Source organism: Strigops habroptila, chromosome 3, assembly GCF_004027225.2.
Source record: "Strigops habroptila isolate Jane chromosome 3, bStrHab1.2.pri, whole genome shotgun sequence".
In the NCBI taxonomy this organism is placed as follows: domain Eukaryota; kingdom Metazoa; phylum Chordata; class Aves; order Psittaciformes; family Psittacidae; genus Strigops; species Strigops habroptila.
This window is the reverse complement of record NC_044279.2, coordinates 31,322,446-31,342,308: the sequence shown is the minus strand read 5'-3', so window position 1 is coordinate 31,342,308 and position 19,863 is coordinate 31,322,446. Positions and strand designations below refer to the sequence as shown.

Below are 19,863 nucleotides of genomic sequence, written 5' to 3'. Positions count from 1 at the left end.
GAAAAGCACATTTCACAGAACTACATACCAAAACTGATACAAGACAATGTTACACAGATTTATATTTAACAGGGGTGCTAAAAATCAATATTCATTTCCTTTCTAAACATCTTTTCTTCTATTTATTGCAACACATTCTTCTTCCCAAGCAAGCCAGCAAAAGAAACAATTAAGGAATTGCTAAATAGTACTCTGTTTAATAGCCTCTACACAGTAGCCATTGTATACTTACATCAAAGAATGAATCACCCCAGAATACACAGAATGATAATCGTCCTTTCTTCAAAGGCCTAACAGCAATGTGCTCACCTTTGGACACTACTCTTTAGGAAACGTGTAGATTAACATGAGACTTTCCAGAAAGAATAACTGAAATTATCAGCGTCTGAGAAAACACACTTAACGACAAAACACTCAAACCTCTTTGTCCCCTTAAATTTAGCAGAAAGAAATCTAAAGAAGCCAGGCAAGTTTGCAAACCTATGTGACACAGCTGAAAATAGGGAACTACCACTTTATCTACATTACATGTATAAACATTTTATGTAGCAATAGAAAAAAAGTTCAGATTTTAAGAATAATAGAAAGATTAGCTCACCACTGAATTAGTTTGTCTAGTTAAGTAGGGGGCTTTTTTATTTAAGAACATATTGATCAAATATTTATCCAGAATGAGTTAGGTACAGCACATTTTTTCTTCAGTTTCCTTCTAAACATCTCTTTTTAAATAATCTTATTTATTTTTAAAGCACAAGCTTTCTGGCAGACCACTACACCACTTTTACGCCCAAAACACGTTTTCATGACCAAGTTATGAAGTCCTAGTATACAGAGAAGTTTATTATGGAAATGTTTACAGAGCCCCAGCTATTGCACACATAATAAATGCTCTAATATCCACATAAGAATTTACAAAATACCATTGAAACACACTTTTAAACAGGAAAACATCTTAAAGCCTCATTCTACAATAACATTAGGCACAAAAAAGTAGAATCTCACTTTCGTTTTTTAAATTTTCATTTCATCACTCCATGTTAATTCTTAACTGAACTCTATCACATACTGAACACTCAAACCATTAACTAAATTAAATCTTTTTCAGACAGCATAGCAACAGCACAGCATTTCTGATGCTTTCCATTAATATAACAAACTACACTGAACAGAACAAAATAAGCATTGTTTTACTTTTTTTTTTTTTCTTAAATACTTAAGCTAACATACACCTGCAATTTGGTAATGAAGGCCCCAATTCAGCAAAGCAGTCAAACACATGCTTCAGATTCCAACACATACTCAAAAGGTTTATTGAGGAGGGACAATATTTAAGAGATGCAAAATTTTGTGCTCAGCTCTAACTTTAAAATAGAACTACTGCCCTTAATAACAAATACAGGATTAATTCCTTTCACACAGGATCCCTCTTACCTTTATACTTCGTATTCACATCTCACACTTAGTTCTGAAAGCACAATTTAGTTCTCTCAGCAGTATTGCAACAGGAACTATTAGAATTTTTAACCTCCACGAATCTTGGATCATTAAATTCTCACTGAAGCTGATAATCTTGGATGAGCTCCTGAAATTTTATAACTAACCAGCCATACCCTGATATACCATCCACCAAGGGCAGCTAAGGGAAGAACACAATCCTAAGAGTTATTACAGTTAACCAAGTTCCAGTTTCTTGGAGGAAAAAACCACAAATATAGAACAAAGGTACAGCTTTCTGCATAGCAGGAGGCCAAGAGAATGCAACACAGAGGAGATTTACAGTTGCCAAAGGATCAGAGACACCATCTTTCCTAAGCTACCCTTACCATACCGAGTACCTCTGGTCTCATCCCTCCCTGTCATTTTAAGGCCTGCAAACCATTCAGTAGCAATGTTGGGGGGACACTGAGGGTTAGTGGAAGCCTTCTCATTTACAAAAGGGAGTGGTACAGCTTAAGCTATGTGAAACAAAGACTAACACAAACTGGTGTATCAGTTTGCATTTTAAGAGTGCATATAAAGGTAAAATTAAATTTTACCATCTCACTTGGCAGATGTGAGATGCCTGGGAATGGAGGTGTACTTGGGGACAGGAAAGCACATCACATGCAATATGGGAAGAAGTTATGTTTGTAAGAGGAATCTCAGTTTGCTCTCATTGAATTCATGCTACTGGGCAACAGTGTACAATACTACATGCTTACTATTCTCTTGGACTTTTACATCCAAATACAGACATCCGTCTTTTCAGTTAAAACATTAATCTACGATGTGGTCCAGCCATAGAGGACATAACTCACACTTCTGACACCGCACCGGGCAGATTAGCAACTCTACAGCGTATTGCTGTGGAGCAGAAACTGTAGGTTCTTTCAGTAACTCACAAGTGAGCAGTTTATCACCTAGATAAAAAGTCAACAGAGAAGTTTATGTGACCCCTTCCATCTGAGAAAGATTATTACTGTTGTCAAAGGGGTTAGACATTCCATTTATAGGCTTGGGCTTGATTACTAGCCTTGCCTAAAAGTAACTCACACAATTTTATAAATAATTTGAGGAAATTATCCATATCTCCTAAGACACCAGACTTCCGTGCAAAGAGAGCAAAAAGAGAAGATTTGAACCATTCTTCTTAACTCAATACACTTCCCCTGTCTCATAATACACAGGCAAAGGGAAGGAGGAGGAAGAGTGAAAGAAAAATAAAAAATCCTCTTGCCTTCCCTGTCAGGACACTGCAGGGCTGATAGAGCTACCAACATGATTCAGATGATGTGGAAAACTCTAATAAAATGTACTACACCCCGACCTCAAAGTTTCTCAAATGATTTGCTGTCTTAAACATCCAAAAAGCAAATACAAAGAGTCAAGAACATCTCTACTTTTAATATCTTCAAAGTAAATGTAGGTGGTGGAAGATTTCAGCCACCATCCTCTCTCTCAGAACTCATTCCCTTTCTTTCCAAAGTACGCAGTACATGTTTGTGCAACAAACCAACAATTTACTTTAGTTCTGCTTCAGAGACTTACTATAATCTCATTATTGTTCAAAGATCTTTACAATGATTTATCATAAGCTAAAACAATACAGTGAGTTACACCACTGCAGACAGAACTAATTGCATCTGGTTCCATCGGCTTTCATTTGAACATTCAAAATGATGACAGATTTCTTACAACAACTGGTTTTCAATGTTTTATGACTAAGCAAGTAACTGCAGTACTGGTATTTGCATTTGTTTTAAATGAAATTAATGAAATTAGGGCTAGACAATGTAATCTTATTAAAAGCTTTTTGCATGAAGGCAAAAGGAAATAGGCATTGCAAAATAGTAGTAACTCATGTAGAGAAGGATAACAAGACATACCAAAGGTACAATGAAAAAATAAAAATATATAATGCTTCATGATATTTATGCTGCATGTCGTACTGCTGAAGTCATCATACACAAACACCAAAACTCCCCACTGATGCCACTTGTCCAGCTCACTCAATATAAAAGCTACTAAACTCACCTCCCCACCCACCTCGGGATGTCAAGACAGATCTGTGAATGAAAACCAAGACAACTTGAATGTAATACATTGGAAAGAAATGCCTCTATGTCCTTTAACTGAATAGTAAAGCTATGCACTTCAACTGAAACCAGAAATCAGATTACACTGCTCTTTATCCTTAGTAAAGAGTACTCTCTTTCCTGCTATCATCAATAATGTACTTTATTAAACTTGTTGGAATATAAGCCCAGAAAACAAAAGTATACTTATATGGTCAAGCATACAGATAAGGACAGAGGAACAAGAAACAAACAAAGAGTTAAAGTCCAGAAAAAAACAAATTTGAGTTCCAAAGAATTAAGCAAAACCAACTTGATACAACTGTAAGAAGAATAAAGACAAAATGTTAATTAGAAAAATGATGAGCAAATTGGACAAAACAATTGCATTAAATGCATGTGATCTTGGCTTCTCTTCTTTTTGAAAACAAGTTCCTGCAATTTCTCTACAACAGAAAGTAAATCATAGGTCTAAAGCTCCAGAGTGCATATTTGCTTAAAGTGATGGACCAAGTTCAACTTCAATTAAGAGCTACAACAATTACAACAGCAGAGAATTTCACTGATAAAATATTTACTGACATACACTGTTGTTGGGCCAGATTTGAGACACTCAACTTTCTGAGCAGCATATCACCACGGAAGTCAAGCAGTTCAGATAACTAGCTCAAGGAATAAGCTTCTCAACATAGTAGCAACTGAATCAGTTCCTAAACAGACTTAATTCAAAATGGAAACCATTCAAATCTTGTATCTCAGTATACAAGCTTAAAATTCGAAGGAAGACAGGAAGCACAATATTGCATCTTCACATACTCTTCACATATTCATGCACACACACCCCCCGATACCATAATGGATCAGAGAAACTCATCATCACTACTGTTCTAGAGAAAGTTCTAACTGGACAGACCTCCCTAAACAGGTGCTTGCACATTTACTGTCATCCTGCCACAGACACTGAGACCAGCACATGGGAAAGAACTTTTCTAAGTTTCCCTGTGGTACCGAAGAATGTGGGGTTGATGGGGTAGGAGGTGGAAAAAATTCCCAAGTACTACCCAAAGCAGACATAAAGGTACTGAGAACAAGCATTTGTGGACAGTAACATACTATGAAACACAAGTGAACAGTTCAACAAAAATTTGTAAAGAATTTTACTTTTTAAAGATCTTCTAAATCAGCATGGAAAATGATATGAGACTCTGGAGAAAAATACATGCTGTTTACAGAGTCACATAACTTCATATTGCCAAATTTCTAAACAAAAGAAGGTGAAGGGGGAGATTCGGGGGGGAGGTGGTGGTAGTGGATTTGTTGGGGTTCTTTCTTTTGTAGAGTTTGAGGGGTTGTTTTGGGTTGGGGGGGTTGTTTGTGGTTTTTCTTTGGGGCTTTTGGGTTTGTTTTGAATTTTTACTTCTCAGTCAGTGCTTGCCAAGCAATTCAATGTAGGCAAGCATTAGTCTAATATACACACTAAGAAAGAGGGAAGTATTTTTGCACTGTATTTTTAGGGGCATGAGTGAATTTTATGTTTATTACTCTTTTTCCCAAAGGCTATCTTTCAAATTTTTAAATAGAAGAGCCCAGAAACCATGAAATATCTGCTAAATGAGCTCTTAAGGCTTTTCATCAGTGTGCTGCAGAATGCTGTTAGTTCACTTACACAAAGAGAAAGCAACAAGTAGTGTACTGTAGTAGTAGCATATACTGATTTGATCAACCCTTGTCACTGACTTTCTAACACTATCAATAAAAACCTGCAAAAGGAAAGAGCAAGTTGCAGAACAGACTCATAAGCAGTAACACCTTATGTCAGTAATACTGACACACAATACCCTTCTTATATTTAATTTTCTTCTTTTTCCAAATCCCTTAATGAGATCTATAAATCTGAACAACACTCCATCTTTCTCTGTATCAGAAAAACTCTCCACAAATAGCTGTTTTTATTCTTAAAGTGAGATATGAAGCAATTAGGTCAATAGGTTTCATTTGCTTATGCCCCAAAGTTTTGTAATAGTGACACATTTAATTATTTAAATGTAATAATTTCCACATTTAAATAAAAGTTAGCAAACTATCTCTGCTTTTGGATTTCTCAAGACATTATATATATGAAGAAAAAAAATTTTACGTTTTTTTTTTCCTTTATTTGAACTCATTCCTTCCTGTCAAGTATGTAGTTTGTTCAAAATCAGAAAGCCCTAAGACAGACATTTCCCATTTCCTCTTATAAATTATTCAGCCATGTAGCTTTATCTTTTTTTTTCCAGTTTGCTTTTTCCCTTCACTTCAATTACAGTTTACAATCACTATAATATACATTGATATTGCTTGCCTTTTTTTTGGGGGGGGGGGGCATTTCCAATATATTACAAATAACACTTTTCTGAATATATTTAACATGGAGATAAGCCACGCTACTCAGGTAAATTTTTTATTAAAAATCCTTTTGCAACTACTGTATGCCTTCAGATATTTCAGTGATTTAATAACAGTTAACTTCAAGGCGCAGCTCCACAAGAAATCAACTGATTTAAACTGATGCTGCTACAATCCTAACCCTCTCAACCTTCCATGAATCCATATTCCGTCTCCATGGCATTGGCATTTATCTGGCATTAATATTTTCTCTCAGGCAACCAAACTGGTAGATAATTATTTAATTGATTGTGGTGGGTCAGCAAGCAGGAGCAGCTCATGAAAGAGTACAAACACCTGAAACAGTACCAGGGGGAGGGAAGGACTGGAAACTAGCTTAGCTAGGTTTAAACTGCTGTGGAAATAGATTTTTACTGTAGGAAGATCAATCTCCTTACTGCATTCATAACTTGTATTTATTTATTATTAAAAAAATAGGTCCCTTGGCAGAATTTTATGGTAAAGTCGCCATCATTAAGACTCAAAGTAGTAATAATTTTTTCCCTAAAAATAATATACATACATATCTAAGCAACCCTGAAAGCACAATATTCTGTCTGTGAGTAATAAAGGCAGATTCAAAGATATATTTTTAATCAGAATACTATTTAACAGAGATAAGTTTTAGTAAGGAATAAAACAGTAGCTGAAGAGTTTTTGAAGATGATGCATTGCTTGTCACTTCAATCTCCTCTGTTAACATAATCCTTTGTCTTACTTAGATAATCCTTGTACAACATTCTTCCAAAAAAATGCAACTAGTACGATAAAATTGTAGAATACATACTAAACTTACCACCTCATCAAACCTGAGTGGGTTTGCCCCTCTACTCCCTCTGATGAGACCCCACCTGGAGTACTGTGTTCAGCTCTGGAGTTCTCAGCACAAGAAAAACATGGACCTGTTGGAGCAGGTCCAGAGTAGCGCCATGAAAATGCTCAGAGGGCTGGAGCACCTCTTCTATGAGGACGGACTGAGACAGTTGGGATTGTTCAGTCTGGAGAAGAGAAGACTCCAGGGAGACTTTATTGCAACTTTCAATACTTAAAGGGGGCTTATAAGAAAGATGGGGACAGACTTTTTAGTAGGGCCTGTTGCAACAGGACTAGGGGCAATGGTTTTAAACTAAAAGAGGGGAGATTCAGACTCAATATTAGGAATTAGTTTTTTATCATGAGGGTGGTGAAACACTGGAACAGGTTGCTCAGGGATGTGGCAGATTCCCCATCCCTGCAAACATTTAAAGCCAGGCTGGATGTGGTTCTGATCAACCTGATCTAGTTGAAGACGTCCCTGCTCATTGCACACGGGTTGGACCAGATGATCTTTAAAAGGTCCCTTCCAACCGAAACTATTCTGTAAGTCAACACATTAAAATACCTTTTCCATTCTGCTTCCAAATTGCATAAACACACTCTCAAACATAATTTCCAAAAATAATTAGGCATACTAGAGTAGGCGAGGTAGGACTTCATTTAACACATGGAACTGTTAAAAGTCAGATTTCAGAAAAGAAAGACATTTCCACAGTATACTGACAACACTGTTACATGTCATGGTGTCAATATTCAGTTCCACTTAGACAAAAGCATTAGTTACCAAGTCACAAAGTAATACTATAAAACTTCGTATACAAGGGAAAGAACCTTGTAAGGGTATGCAAATACATATCAGGAATAAATGTCAAGACTAACATTAAGAATCATTTGTTAGCATGCAAAAATAGCATCGCCTTTTAAAAATAATACCAATGGCATGAATTATGCAATTGCTGTATTGATTAACTTTTCCTCAGGTGCAGATGACAGCACACTCAAATGCAGCAGCAGGTAGAAATGGCATATCAAAAATCTTCTCTTTGCAGCAAAAGGCTTAACAAAAGGATGCCTATACTCACAATAACACCAAATTTGTCCCTATCTACTGTATCCTAGTATTCCCACCCTCCCGCAACGGGAATTAAATTCCCTGAAATGTTTAGTGTATTCAAAATACAACAAACAAGTCCTTGGAACTTAGGTTTCAAGAAGAATTTGGTTCCATGAAGAGTTTATCTTCCTAAGGGAAATTATGTACAAGTCCTCTGTGACAATATTCCCTACCTGAGAAAGCCATGACTACATTCATTAAGCCAATACATTGGCTGGTGGTTGAGATGATTTAGTTAGATGCCATCTTAACAGTAGTTGTCTGGACTTGAAGGGAGACTCCCCTCTCTTTCCCTCCCCACTGTCTCTCAGTACCTAGCTAGTTTTCAACATATTTGTTAGGAAACTTTTCCAGAATAAAGTGCTACCCATGGGAGTTTGCCTCATTATTTCCCAATCCAGCATTAACTTGCTAGTTTGATAACACCTACCTCCTGATTATAATGTTAGCTATAAGACGGGACCAGACGAGGTTGCTTTTTAAAGTCTTCTTTAAAGTGAGGTGTTAGCCAAGATTTTACAGTGTAAAGGTAAAGTGTAATCTTATCTTCAGGCATGCTGCCCTATCACACATTGTAAACAGAGGATTTCCTTACAGTTTATTAGCATTATGTAAACATCTTTTCTCCAAATGTGATTTAGTTTTAAGCAACAAACCTGTGTTATTACAAAATTTAACTGGGTTCGCACACACTACTGAATTTTTCCTTACACGTACACCATAACATACTAACAGCTGTAGTAAACAGTTCTTATGCAATAACCACTGTTAAAAAATATAATGATGACACCAATCTCATTTGACAATTTACAACCTTACAAAAACTGCAGTGAGAAACAGTTATACACACTAAAAGGCACAAAACCTTAAAACACAACATAGCTTTGAATCAAAAGCAAAGTTGCATAAAGATATGAAAGCAGTTGAGAACTGCTGTGAGGAGAACTTCTAGGTTTTTAGTTACCAAATCTGCTGGCCTCACTGTAATTCTAGTCAAATAAATACTTACAAATCAATTTACTACCTAGCTGTTTCTTATTCAACAGTAACTCAGACTGGGTTTTTAAGATGATCAAAACATTCTTTAAGAAGATTATAACTACCTGTCTTTAGTCAATCCTTTAGAGTCACAACATAGAGGACACATTGAAATGTAACTGAAATATTTCAAAAGACCTAAGTATAAGCACAATACCATACACACAGAATCAGACTGAAATTACCTATTTGCAATTATCATTTTCAAAACCAAGCATACCCAGTTTTATCTTAAGGCTTTTAGCAGGAGTTAAAACCAAGGTTTAGAACCATTCTACATTTCATATAAAGGGTGAGCTCTTCTGCATGAGGCTGTATATTTACAGGCTCAGCAGGAAAAAAAAAAAAAATCAGGTAGTGGGAAGTTCTGCTAATTTGACAACTTCCATATATAAGAAACTTTGAAATGTTTTGGTTAAAAAACCAAAACTTCCATGACATCATTCCGAAATGCAACAAAACAGCCAGAACCCTCTGTAACCAATAGCAGTCAAAGGAGTCTCCCTCCAGCTCAGACTCCTGCAGGAGGTTCCAGGGTCCTGGCTGAATGGCAGAAATACTGGCACTGACCTCAGAAGCTCATCAGGAAAAATGAACAAGAGAAAAAGAAATTACATGATCAATACAGCATATATTATGACTTTAAACTCCTTCCCCTCAACCTGAGATGGAAACTGCAATCAAATCAGAGTTCTGCAAGACCCTGCAGAATGAACAAAATTATCAGCAAGTAATTTTTGAAAGCAAACATGGTTTAGAATTGCAATGAGAAATTCTGCAAAGAAATAGAAAACAGGCCTTCAATAAAGGTCACAATCAATCGTTATGCAAATAAAAGTATTTTAAAATTAAAAGCAATCACTTAACAACTACAACTACCTGCCAGTGAAAGCAAAATTCACCTTACAGAATAACCCCACAATTAGCTGAAACATGCAAAAAATACAGTTGAAAATAAGAGGAATTTTTACCTCCTCCCCATATTCTTACATAATAGTGTGGGGGCCAAAAGAAGTTAAAAAAATTGCACTTGAAAGCTTATCCACCAATGTCTCCTTTTCTCCCCGTTCTCTCAAGTGACAAACTGTCCTGGGTTCAGCTATAGCAGTCATTTTTCTCCTGCTTAGTAGCTGGTGCAGTGCTGTGTTTTTTAACTTTCAGCCTGGGAACAACGCTGATAACACCGATGTTTTTAGTTGTTGCTAAGTAATGTTTATTCCAACCAAGGACTTTCTCAGTCTCATGCTTTGCCAGGGAGGAGGGGAAGCCGGGAGGAAGCAGAGACAGGACACCTGACCCAAACTAGCCAAAGGGGTATTCCATACCACAGCACGTCATGCCCAGTATATGAACCGGGGGGAGTTACCCGGAAGGCCCTGATCACTGCTCGGGTCGGGCTGGGTATCGGTCGGCGGTGGTGAGCAATTGTATCCTCTCCCCTTGTTATTTCACTAATCGTTATTATCATTGGTGGTAGCAGTAGTGGTTTTGTGTTATACCTTAGTTGCGGGACTGCTCTTATCTCAACCCGTGGGAGTTACATTCTTCCCATTCTCCTCCCCATCCCTCCGGGAGCGGGGGGAGAAAGAAGGAGGGGGGGGGAGTGAGCGAGCGGCTCACCACGACACAAACATTTCAGAAGTGTAGTGACAGCACTCTTGCTTTGAATGAAGCTTCTAGTATAATTCTAGATGTGAACAAAGCAGGTCCCACCAACATAAATAACAGCAGAAACTCAGTTTGACATAATATTCTTAGTAAGAAAACAGCCAGCGCTCACATATTTTAAGTTTCTGGGTTCTAAGTTAAATAGAGGAAAGAGATTCATCATGGCAGCAAACTCAGACTTATCCGAATTGAAACTTTTCTACTTTCAATTGCACTGACCTGCAATAGTGGACAGTTCTGACCCATTCTTAACTGTACATAGCCTTCAGTACAGGGCAGTTTTAAAACGCTAAGCGGTATCTGCATGAGAAGATTTGAGTTCTTAAACTCCATTCAAAATAAAAAGCCATGGTCCAAAGGAACCCAAAGCACTCGTAATACTATTAGACATATATAATTTTGTTCAAGTAACAAAACTCAAGTCATAAAACATAAATCTCAGTTTGCAAACAAATTGGTTGTCCCAGGCACAAAAGAGCTAAAAAGGCGGTGGAGCAGAAAACAGCCCTCAAAGAAAATGTCCAGCTACTGAATCAGTAAGACTGCTGCATAAGACATGAAGTATAAGAAGTCATTAAATATTTAGTGTAAACTAGAATCAACTTTTAAGTTATGTATCACCTATTATCTTGTTCCAAAAAGTTTTAAGTCTTTCCTTTACTCACCCCCCACCCCCCCAAATATCATAAGCCAAGTTAAACTAATTTACCTAGAAGACTAATACAATGGGTCTTCTGAACCAAAGATTTCAACAGATAAGCCTGGAGTTGTAGACAGGTATAATGAATCTACCACAATGACCTATTATAAGGAAACAGTAATTTCGTATATGAATAAACAAGTTACCCTAGCAGTTCGTGTGAATACCTGAGAGGTTCAATGTTCTGGCAGTGATTTTATTTATTTATTAAAAGGGAAAGGCATGTGCTAATGAATATGATTAGAACTCTGCTTATCAATCTCTGTCAAAAGCAAGACCATTTACTTTGGGTGACTGCCATATTTATTTCCCCACACACAGGTTTTTTAGTAAAGAATGAGGTTCTTGTATGGTGTCCCTTAAGACCTGTCAAATATTGCAACAGAACAGCAGACTTATGTACATTTTTAGCACCATCTCATAAATACCTTTGGCTAAGTTTCTCTTCTATAAGCAAGACAAAGACCAGTTTACATTGTAAGAGTGTTTAAATCCAAAGCCTGAAGACCTCCCACAATATATAATACGCTGCTTTAAATGAGCATAAAATATTTAAACTGGTTCACTGTTTCATTCGTTAAAATACATACAGGGAGGAAAAAAACCCAAGAAACAAGCTACCCCTGTAATTCAAAGGTGATTGCACAGTGATAATGTAAAGATAACTGCCTTGGCCTATGCCATATCTGAACCCTCAATATTAAATCCTGCTTTATTGAAAGAAGAAGTTAAGGGTCACTGACTCTATCTGGAGACTCTTTCATCAATGGTTTTGGTTCAAAATCACCATTCTTGCCAAATAACAATTTTCTTCTAAATTTACATCTTCAGACCACTCATCTAGAAACATCCTGTCATCACATACTGCACCTGCAAGGGTTAATCACCAAAAGGAAGGGCACTTCAAGCAGAGATCAGAAAGCCACAATTGCTGGGCTTTAATCCCTCACTTTGCTACCAATTTTCTCCATGGCCTTTGGTAAACACAGTTGCACTGTGAAGGTTTACGCATCTACAAAAACTGGGGTATATTTAGCTTTATGACCCTAAAGATGTAACTGCGAGATTAATGTTCAGAATGCCACATAAAATGTGCCACTGATTTAAAAGATTTCCAAAACAAAATATATAACTCCCTGATCAATCTTAGCTGTTCACAGATCACCGAATGTTTAAGTTTCAACATTTTTGCTAGTTTTCTTTTATTTCTAGAATCAAAATTACTTTATTATTTCTACTTATTACAAAATATTTCCTGTGCGCTCCACAGATAAGCAGATTTGTTTTATATACACAAATGCAGTATTAAAGACTTGACTAAGACTACTTAATTTCACAAAGGACATGAGAAAAAAAAACCAACTACCACCAATAAAAAAACCACACATAGTAGCAGTACGTTCCCTTCATTAAAAAAAACTAAAAACCTTATTCATACCAACAACTTGAGAGAAGATATAAGAAATGTCCTACATTAGCCACTTCTCAGGAGTCTATGTTATATGAACCAACATTAGTACTGATGCAGAGCACTACAAATATGGCAATCCTTATTTTACAGAAATGTGGACCTCGGATAAATTTAAGGATCAGATTTAATGTATGTATAGCTGGGATTTATAAGTGCGTTATTTTGTAACTTCTCTTTGAAGATGAGTCTTACTCATCTCAAGTTGCCAAGTTTCACGTTTCACATCTTACAAACTCAGTTTGGCTGAAAAAAAAAAGAATGAAGTAATGCTGTGTGCACGCAAAAGGATTAAAATTTGGCATGACTAAAGTGAACAGCAGCTAACAATCTTCTAAAGCATTTCAGACTGAGAAGTTCATCCTACTTTATAAAAATGAACTTGTATGAAAAATCCACTGCTATGAGGCCCATGCAGAAATACTGTAAAATTGGAGTTCTTCAACATGTAACAGCCTAGATCTCCACAACTTTTAAAAAAATCTGATATGCTTTGAATAAATTAGTTTGATATATTGCTAAAGACAAATAGTAACACATCCCTGGAAGTGATCAATATTAGTAAAAGATAAATGTACAAAGAGCGTGTTATTTGATCTCTACTCCACTCATAATTTCCAAGTTTCACAATTCCCACAGCATCAGTGACCAAGATATCAAAACTGTTATCATGTGTGCAGAAATCCTCTGTTCTCTAAACTAAGAGATTCTGCTTTGATGTACAATTCTTTATACATGCCAAATAGGCTCAAAGCAAGAGGCACTTCAAGCCACGCTATAACTGTTATACAGGTTACACAATTGACATCAGAATCCCTTACCTGAGAATGAGAAAACAAGGGCTGGGAACTCATCTTGAAATCTATGCGCAGCACATCCTCTGAATTATTTCGGTTTTTTACAAATAAAACATATTATCATACAGAAGTCATGGTCAGGATGAGAGCTGTTCACTGAGCATAGCATCAAACAGGGCTGACAACTCTCAAGAACTGAATGGTCCAGAAAAGAGCAGAAGTATCAGTGACAGACTATTGGCAAAGAACAGCTGCTTGGAAACTAGAGCAAGACTCCCTAAGAATCATAGAATGGTTTGGGTTGGAAAGGACCTTAAGGTCATCTAGTTCCCTGCCACGGACAGGGACACCTCCCACTAGACCAGGCTGCTCAAAGCCCTCTCCAACCTGGCCTTGAGATGTTAAACAGCATTTGTTTAACAGAAAGAACGCAAGAAAAAAAAAAGACAATTAAGCTAAGGGGTAGATCTTCAACAATCCTCCTGTCACCCTCAGAGAATTGCTGCTGGTCAGTGGACACATTGCAGTTCACGCCACAGCTACACAACTGCTAAATAAGTATGCACTTCCTATTTTTTAGGGAAAGACAAGCAGCTTAAAAAAAAAAAAAAACACAAAAGAAACAACAGCAACAAAAAACAAAGGCAAACAAAAAACCCCACAATGTTTAAAAATCCCTAACAGCTGCCTTATTCAACATAGGAAACTTTCACACATTCCCAATTCTTTACCATTTAAGGGGGTTTGATATTCCAGATAAGCAGCTTTGGGAGAATCTCAAGTGATGTTTATTCAGCACTCCGAAGAACAACAGGGGGAACAAAAATGGAAAGAGTAAGATATCACAAACTACTTTTTGACAGTTAAGTTGCCAAAAATCGAAGCAGGAAAGTGTGAATGATTAATGCTAAAGAGGAACTGCTGAACGTCCTATTGAAAACAACTCCTTACAGCACATGTTCAGCTGCTGAATGAGTTTTTGAAAATACTCAAGAAAACTGATTATTTATGTCAATAAAAGAGCTATTCTTTTTAGAATTTATAATCATGGTACTGCCTATGAAAACCCATTAACTTTACAAGTCTCCTGAGTATCTTTAGCTTCACAAATCTAACTTTGTACTATGTTTTAGCCATATTCTATGCAATTTTTTAAAAAGTTCTTCTGGTTAAAATAATCTTAAATCACCTTCTACCACTTTAAAAATAAATAATTTATATATACTCCAGAAAAACTTAACCCAAATCACTTTCGTCATATCCAAAGAGAAAGCATTTTCACATATAATCACTTTCAATCTCATGTTTTATAGCACAAATGCCTTTGAAATAGAAAGTAATTAGTATTTTTACCACCAGAGACAACATGTACCAAGTACTGTACCTCGATTTCCTCTGTTGAGATCCCCTACACAGCTCAACAGTGAGCAATATGCACAAAATCATAATTAAGTTTATCACAAAGCATGTAATGCTACAAGTGCTTAGCAGTTTGATCACTGGATTTTACATCCAAGGCTATTCACTATTCTTGTACTCTTGAGTACAATCAGACTTCTGACATACTAATGAATATTTATATAATAAATCAGTAGGGCTTCATTCAATTGCAAATACATTCCCATACTCTCAACTGAACCAAGTACCTTTATAGATTCTTCCACAGTGTTATCGCAGTTATTTCAGTTTCAGAATATTTACATAGTCTGAAATATAAAGACTCAGATAGGACTATCATCTGTCACACGATACATTTTTAAAGCCTTCAAGAAAACAAGCTTACATTTTATCCTCACATTTTAAATGGAAGAAATCAGGATGCATTTAAGGCAATCTTTTTGACCACTGGGTGCCACTCTTGCTCTGTGTAAAATAAACGGCCTGGCATTGTCTGTCTTCTCCATCTTTCCTCTCCCCCACCTCCCCCCCACCCCCCAGTTTTAACTAATTCTGATTCTTCTAAAGTGGAAGGAGAAGATGAAAGAATTTTGACACTACTTTACCAAACCCTTTACTATTGCTTTCCACTCCAAGAATGCAATTTCGAGAGAAGCCTAGTGCACAGAGAACCTTATGGTATATGACGGATTTTTTTAATGGTGAAGTTATGTAATAACCTTATTATGTCTAAATCATCACATTCAAAGGAACAGGTATCTGCTACAACTGCTTAGCCCTGTATTGTCATTGCTACTAACAGCTTCACACCGAGTTTGCAAGGCCTCAAGACTGAGGCTGTATGCAAGCTTAAGTTAAGTTTGCTTTGTCCAAGCTTTTAGTGACCTACCTGAAGTCTTTTTTTTTCAACTTGGTGCAGGTTTAACAGCAATTTTTTTAACTGACCAGGTGTCTATAATTAACTTTGTTTACTTTTGTTGATCTTTGTATGGTAAAACCATAGTTTTACACAAACAAGGAGTTATTCTATGTAGAATGAGAAATTTATAGAATCATAGAATCATAGAATCGTAAGGGTTGGAAAGGACCTTAAGATCATCTAGTTCCAACCCCCCTGCCATGGGCAGGGACACCTTGCCCTAAACCATGTGGCTCAAGGCTCTGTCCAACCTGGCCTTGAACACCGCCAGGGATGGAGCATCCACAACCTCCCTGGGCAACCCATTCCAGTGCTTCACCACCCTCACTGCAAAGAACTTCTTCCTTATATCTAATCTAAACTTCCTCTGTTTAAGTTTGAACCCATTACCCCTTGTCCTACCACTACAGTCCCTAAGGAAGAGTCCCTCCCCAGCATCCATCGGGAACTTCACCTGACTGCCAGGATTTTTCGAATATGATGGACAGTGGCTTAGCAACTTATGACTAACACCATGAGGCAGTGTATAGAAATATAGGCCTGGTATAATAGCAGACACCTTGTGAAGTGAAAATACAGGATATGGCATACAAAAGTACAGCCATTCGTAGATTAGACTGTTAATATTTCAGTTATATTAACAATAAATTCTTGTTTGAATATTTAAGGTGAGTTTCACCCTTGTCTATAAATTTTGAGTGTAACACTTCTGTGCACTTCATTTATCATATTGAATAATCATTGCAGGAATATATACGTTACAGCCCTATTGTTTAATACTATTCCTTACATTTCATAGATGGGAACGTGAGGTACAGACTAAGAAGTGCTCACAGAAATTAATAAAGTATATGACAGAAATATCTACTCATCAGTCCAGCTGAGAAAATGGGGAGGTCAGAACAAGGCTACGGTGAACTTCACAATCCCATTATACACTCAACCAGCCTATTAAAATGGCGCAGGTATCCTTCCACTGTACTCGGGCCCCAAGGTACTGCAGTCACAGAAGCAAATATTAAACCAAAAAATTCTCTGAAGTCATGTAAAAACTGTGTCTGATCAGGGAGATGCATTACATTATTTAAAATCCCAAGCTAACAACCCAAAGATGCTATCATTATGCCTCCTATTCCTACTCAACAGATACTAAAATACAGACTTTCATGTCATACCACTTATTTAATCTGAATTTCAAGCAATACAACTAGAAACCACTTTTTCACTATCAGCTTTTACTTCAACAGATGACGTTTCCCACATCCCTGCCATTTCACTCTTCTGCTCTACAAGCTGTTTTGATAACAAAAAAAAAAATTACCTAAATAGTCCCAGCCTATGCACAACAGTACTGTAAAGTCTTACAAAATACCTGTATTCAGGCTGCCGACTTAGAGGATGATCATCCCTTGGCCATCTGTATCCTGATTCATCCTGCAAAACATACACACAAAACAACTGTGTGACATGTATCTTAATATGAGATGTCAGGTACAGCTGGTTGCCAAATGGTACCTATTTACTGCAAACCCAAAGCATTTAATGAGATAAAGTATTAGCCATTCACAACAAAGTTCCTCTCTACCCAATTCCTCCTATTTTCTTCCTCTATCGATACCAAAGAGAACAACTTTGCAATGCTGCACAAAACAAAAACTACAAAAATTTCCAACTATATACATACGAATATAATAAATATATATACATAGGAATATGTATAAATATATCCATATTTTTTTAAATAAAAATTTCCTCACTGAAATGTGAGTTATCACTAATAGCTTGAAATTACAGAATTTCAAAAAGCTGGATTGAAGGAAGCAACAGTAATGACCTTTCAAAGGGACCATAAATTTTGTACTTAACTGTAGCTATTGGGGGAAAAAAAAAAATGCATTCAGCATCACATCAGAATTTTTAAAAGCGAACAACTGTGAATTAGAATGACAGGCAGACAATATTCAGCAAGTTGCATGTGCAAGGACTTGTTAAATAGAAAGAGTTTGCAATCATTCTTTTATTCATCCAGGTAACTTTGCACTGCATTACTGAGAGGACTTCTAGACACTTTTGTTTTCCCAGTTCAGACTCTGAGCTTCGCACAGAGTGGGACAAGGGCTCTTTTCTAAGTCAATAAAGTAGCTAGGAATCATAAGAAGCAGCAAACAGGTATTACCATATAATAACAAGAATTTTAGAAGCACAGTAATTGCAAAAAGCACCAAGTATCAAAGCCTGGATGTTTTTTCTATTCATTCTATTTCAGTTTATAAGAACAGCAGTAACATCAATGCTCTGTCTGAAATAGTATTTTAATTGTTCAATATTCAAGCACTACCAAGAAGATAAATACCATAAACATGCAAGAAGAATCACCTTACGTACACCTCGGTGTGGAGGGCCACTTCTTCGGTCATGGCCAAAACTGCGACCCTCTTCATAGTCTCTGTACTCAGCGTGACCATAATCATTATACCGACTGTAATTCCCTTCGCCTGGTCTTTCAAGCAGTGGTGGTTTCTTGGGTGCAATGTTTACTACTCTGTGGTAATTATCCTAAACCACAAACCAAACAAAATCATATTGCTTTTAACAGCTGGAAATCTGTAGTGAATACGCAAAAGTAAAAACAAACTGTTATTTCAAAATATGGCACTATAATAATCTTGAAGCTGAAATAGCACAGGAGAGCAAGCAACATTAAAAATCATGCCAGTCTGGTGGTGGAATAATTTATTAAACCTAATTGGAGAGCATTCAGATGCAATCCTATGGCATTAAAAGTTTAATTATAGAGGGAAAATTTCTAACATGGTTTAAGTTTCTTTTCAAAGTTTAAAGCAGTAGCATCAGCTGATTTATTTTTCTAAGCATTAGCTACATATATTCCCTAGAGCCTTTTACGTTAACTTAGGAATTCAATAGAAATTACACCTCTAATGCCTGAAAAATAAAGAACCCATTTAAAAGTACTAACAATGTTCTTAATGTCAATAACATCCTCCACACTATGGAGATTATAGAGAAGACAGTCCTTGCTTCATAATCTGAGTAGATAAGCACCTTCTCAATACAATGCAGTAGGCAGTCTGGTTCAAGTGACAGAGTTTTAACACTCAGTTTTAATTCTAATGCAAGTTTTGGATAGCTTTTTGCTGGAATGCAAAATTAATTTATTGTATTTCCTTCAAATAAGATGTCATACACCATTTACTAATTAAATCATAGAATGGTTAGGGTTGGAAAGGACCTTAAGATCATCTAGTTCCAACCCCCCTGCCATGGGCAGGACGCCTCACACTAGACCATGTTGCCTGAGGCTCTGTCCAACCTGGCCTTAAACACTGCCAGGGACAGAGCATTTACCACTTCTTTAGGCAACCTGTTCCAGTGTCTCACCACCCTCACAGTAAAGAGCTTCTTCCTTATATCCAACCTGTACTTTCCCTGTTGAAGTTGAATTAAATACAAATTGCACAGTTGCAAAAGAAACAAATTCAATTTTCTAGAACAAGCCAACTGCAAATAAAATGCAAACAAAAACATGAATGCAAGACCTTGTGTTTAATGTCTTCTTCCTCTAGCAAAATAATTTTTCTATGGGCCTCAAAAACTCAAGCTATAAATGCAGATACATGAATTAACATGTGCAATTTGGAGGGGGAAAAGATACTCAAACTATTTTTTTTAACAGTAGTAGAAGTCACAATCTAATGCGCCGAAAGTTTTTGTAGAAAAATACATTAAGTTCACAAACTGCTAAACAGCATCATGCAAAAATAAGTTCATTCTGAGTTCAGAGACCATCCCAACAAATTCACTAGAGGGTAATCCAAAGCCAGCCTACAGACATATCGATGCAAAGCAGAGATTACATACACATTCATACGCAGCCACACCGCTTGATCTACCCTTGCCTCACTGAACACCCTCCACATGTATATTCTTTTCTTAGTTTGGTGTCTTA

The 19,863-nt window shown here is 36.7% G+C and overlaps 1 protein-coding gene across 5 annotated transcripts in view; it reads right to left on the bottom strand.

Moving 5' to 3' along the window:
* The window catches only part of PPHLN1 (periphilin 1), a 73,410-nt gene that overhangs the window by 44,212 nt on the left and 9,335 nt on the right, over positions 1-19,863 (bottom strand). For 3 of the 5 annotated variants that reach the window (XM_030478245.1, XM_030478244.1, XM_030478243.1), the window contains exons 4-5: positions 18,273-18,452; positions 17,269-17,330 (exon numbers count right to left, since the gene is read on the bottom strand). In XM_030478245.1, the coding sequence (XP_030334105.1) occupies positions 17,269-17,330; positions 18,273-18,452 (242 nt within the window). The remainder of the gene's footprint in view (positions 1-17,268; positions 17,331-18,272; positions 18,453-19,863) is intronic. The other 2 variants (XM_030478247.1, XM_030478246.1) reach the window with 1 other exon arrangement.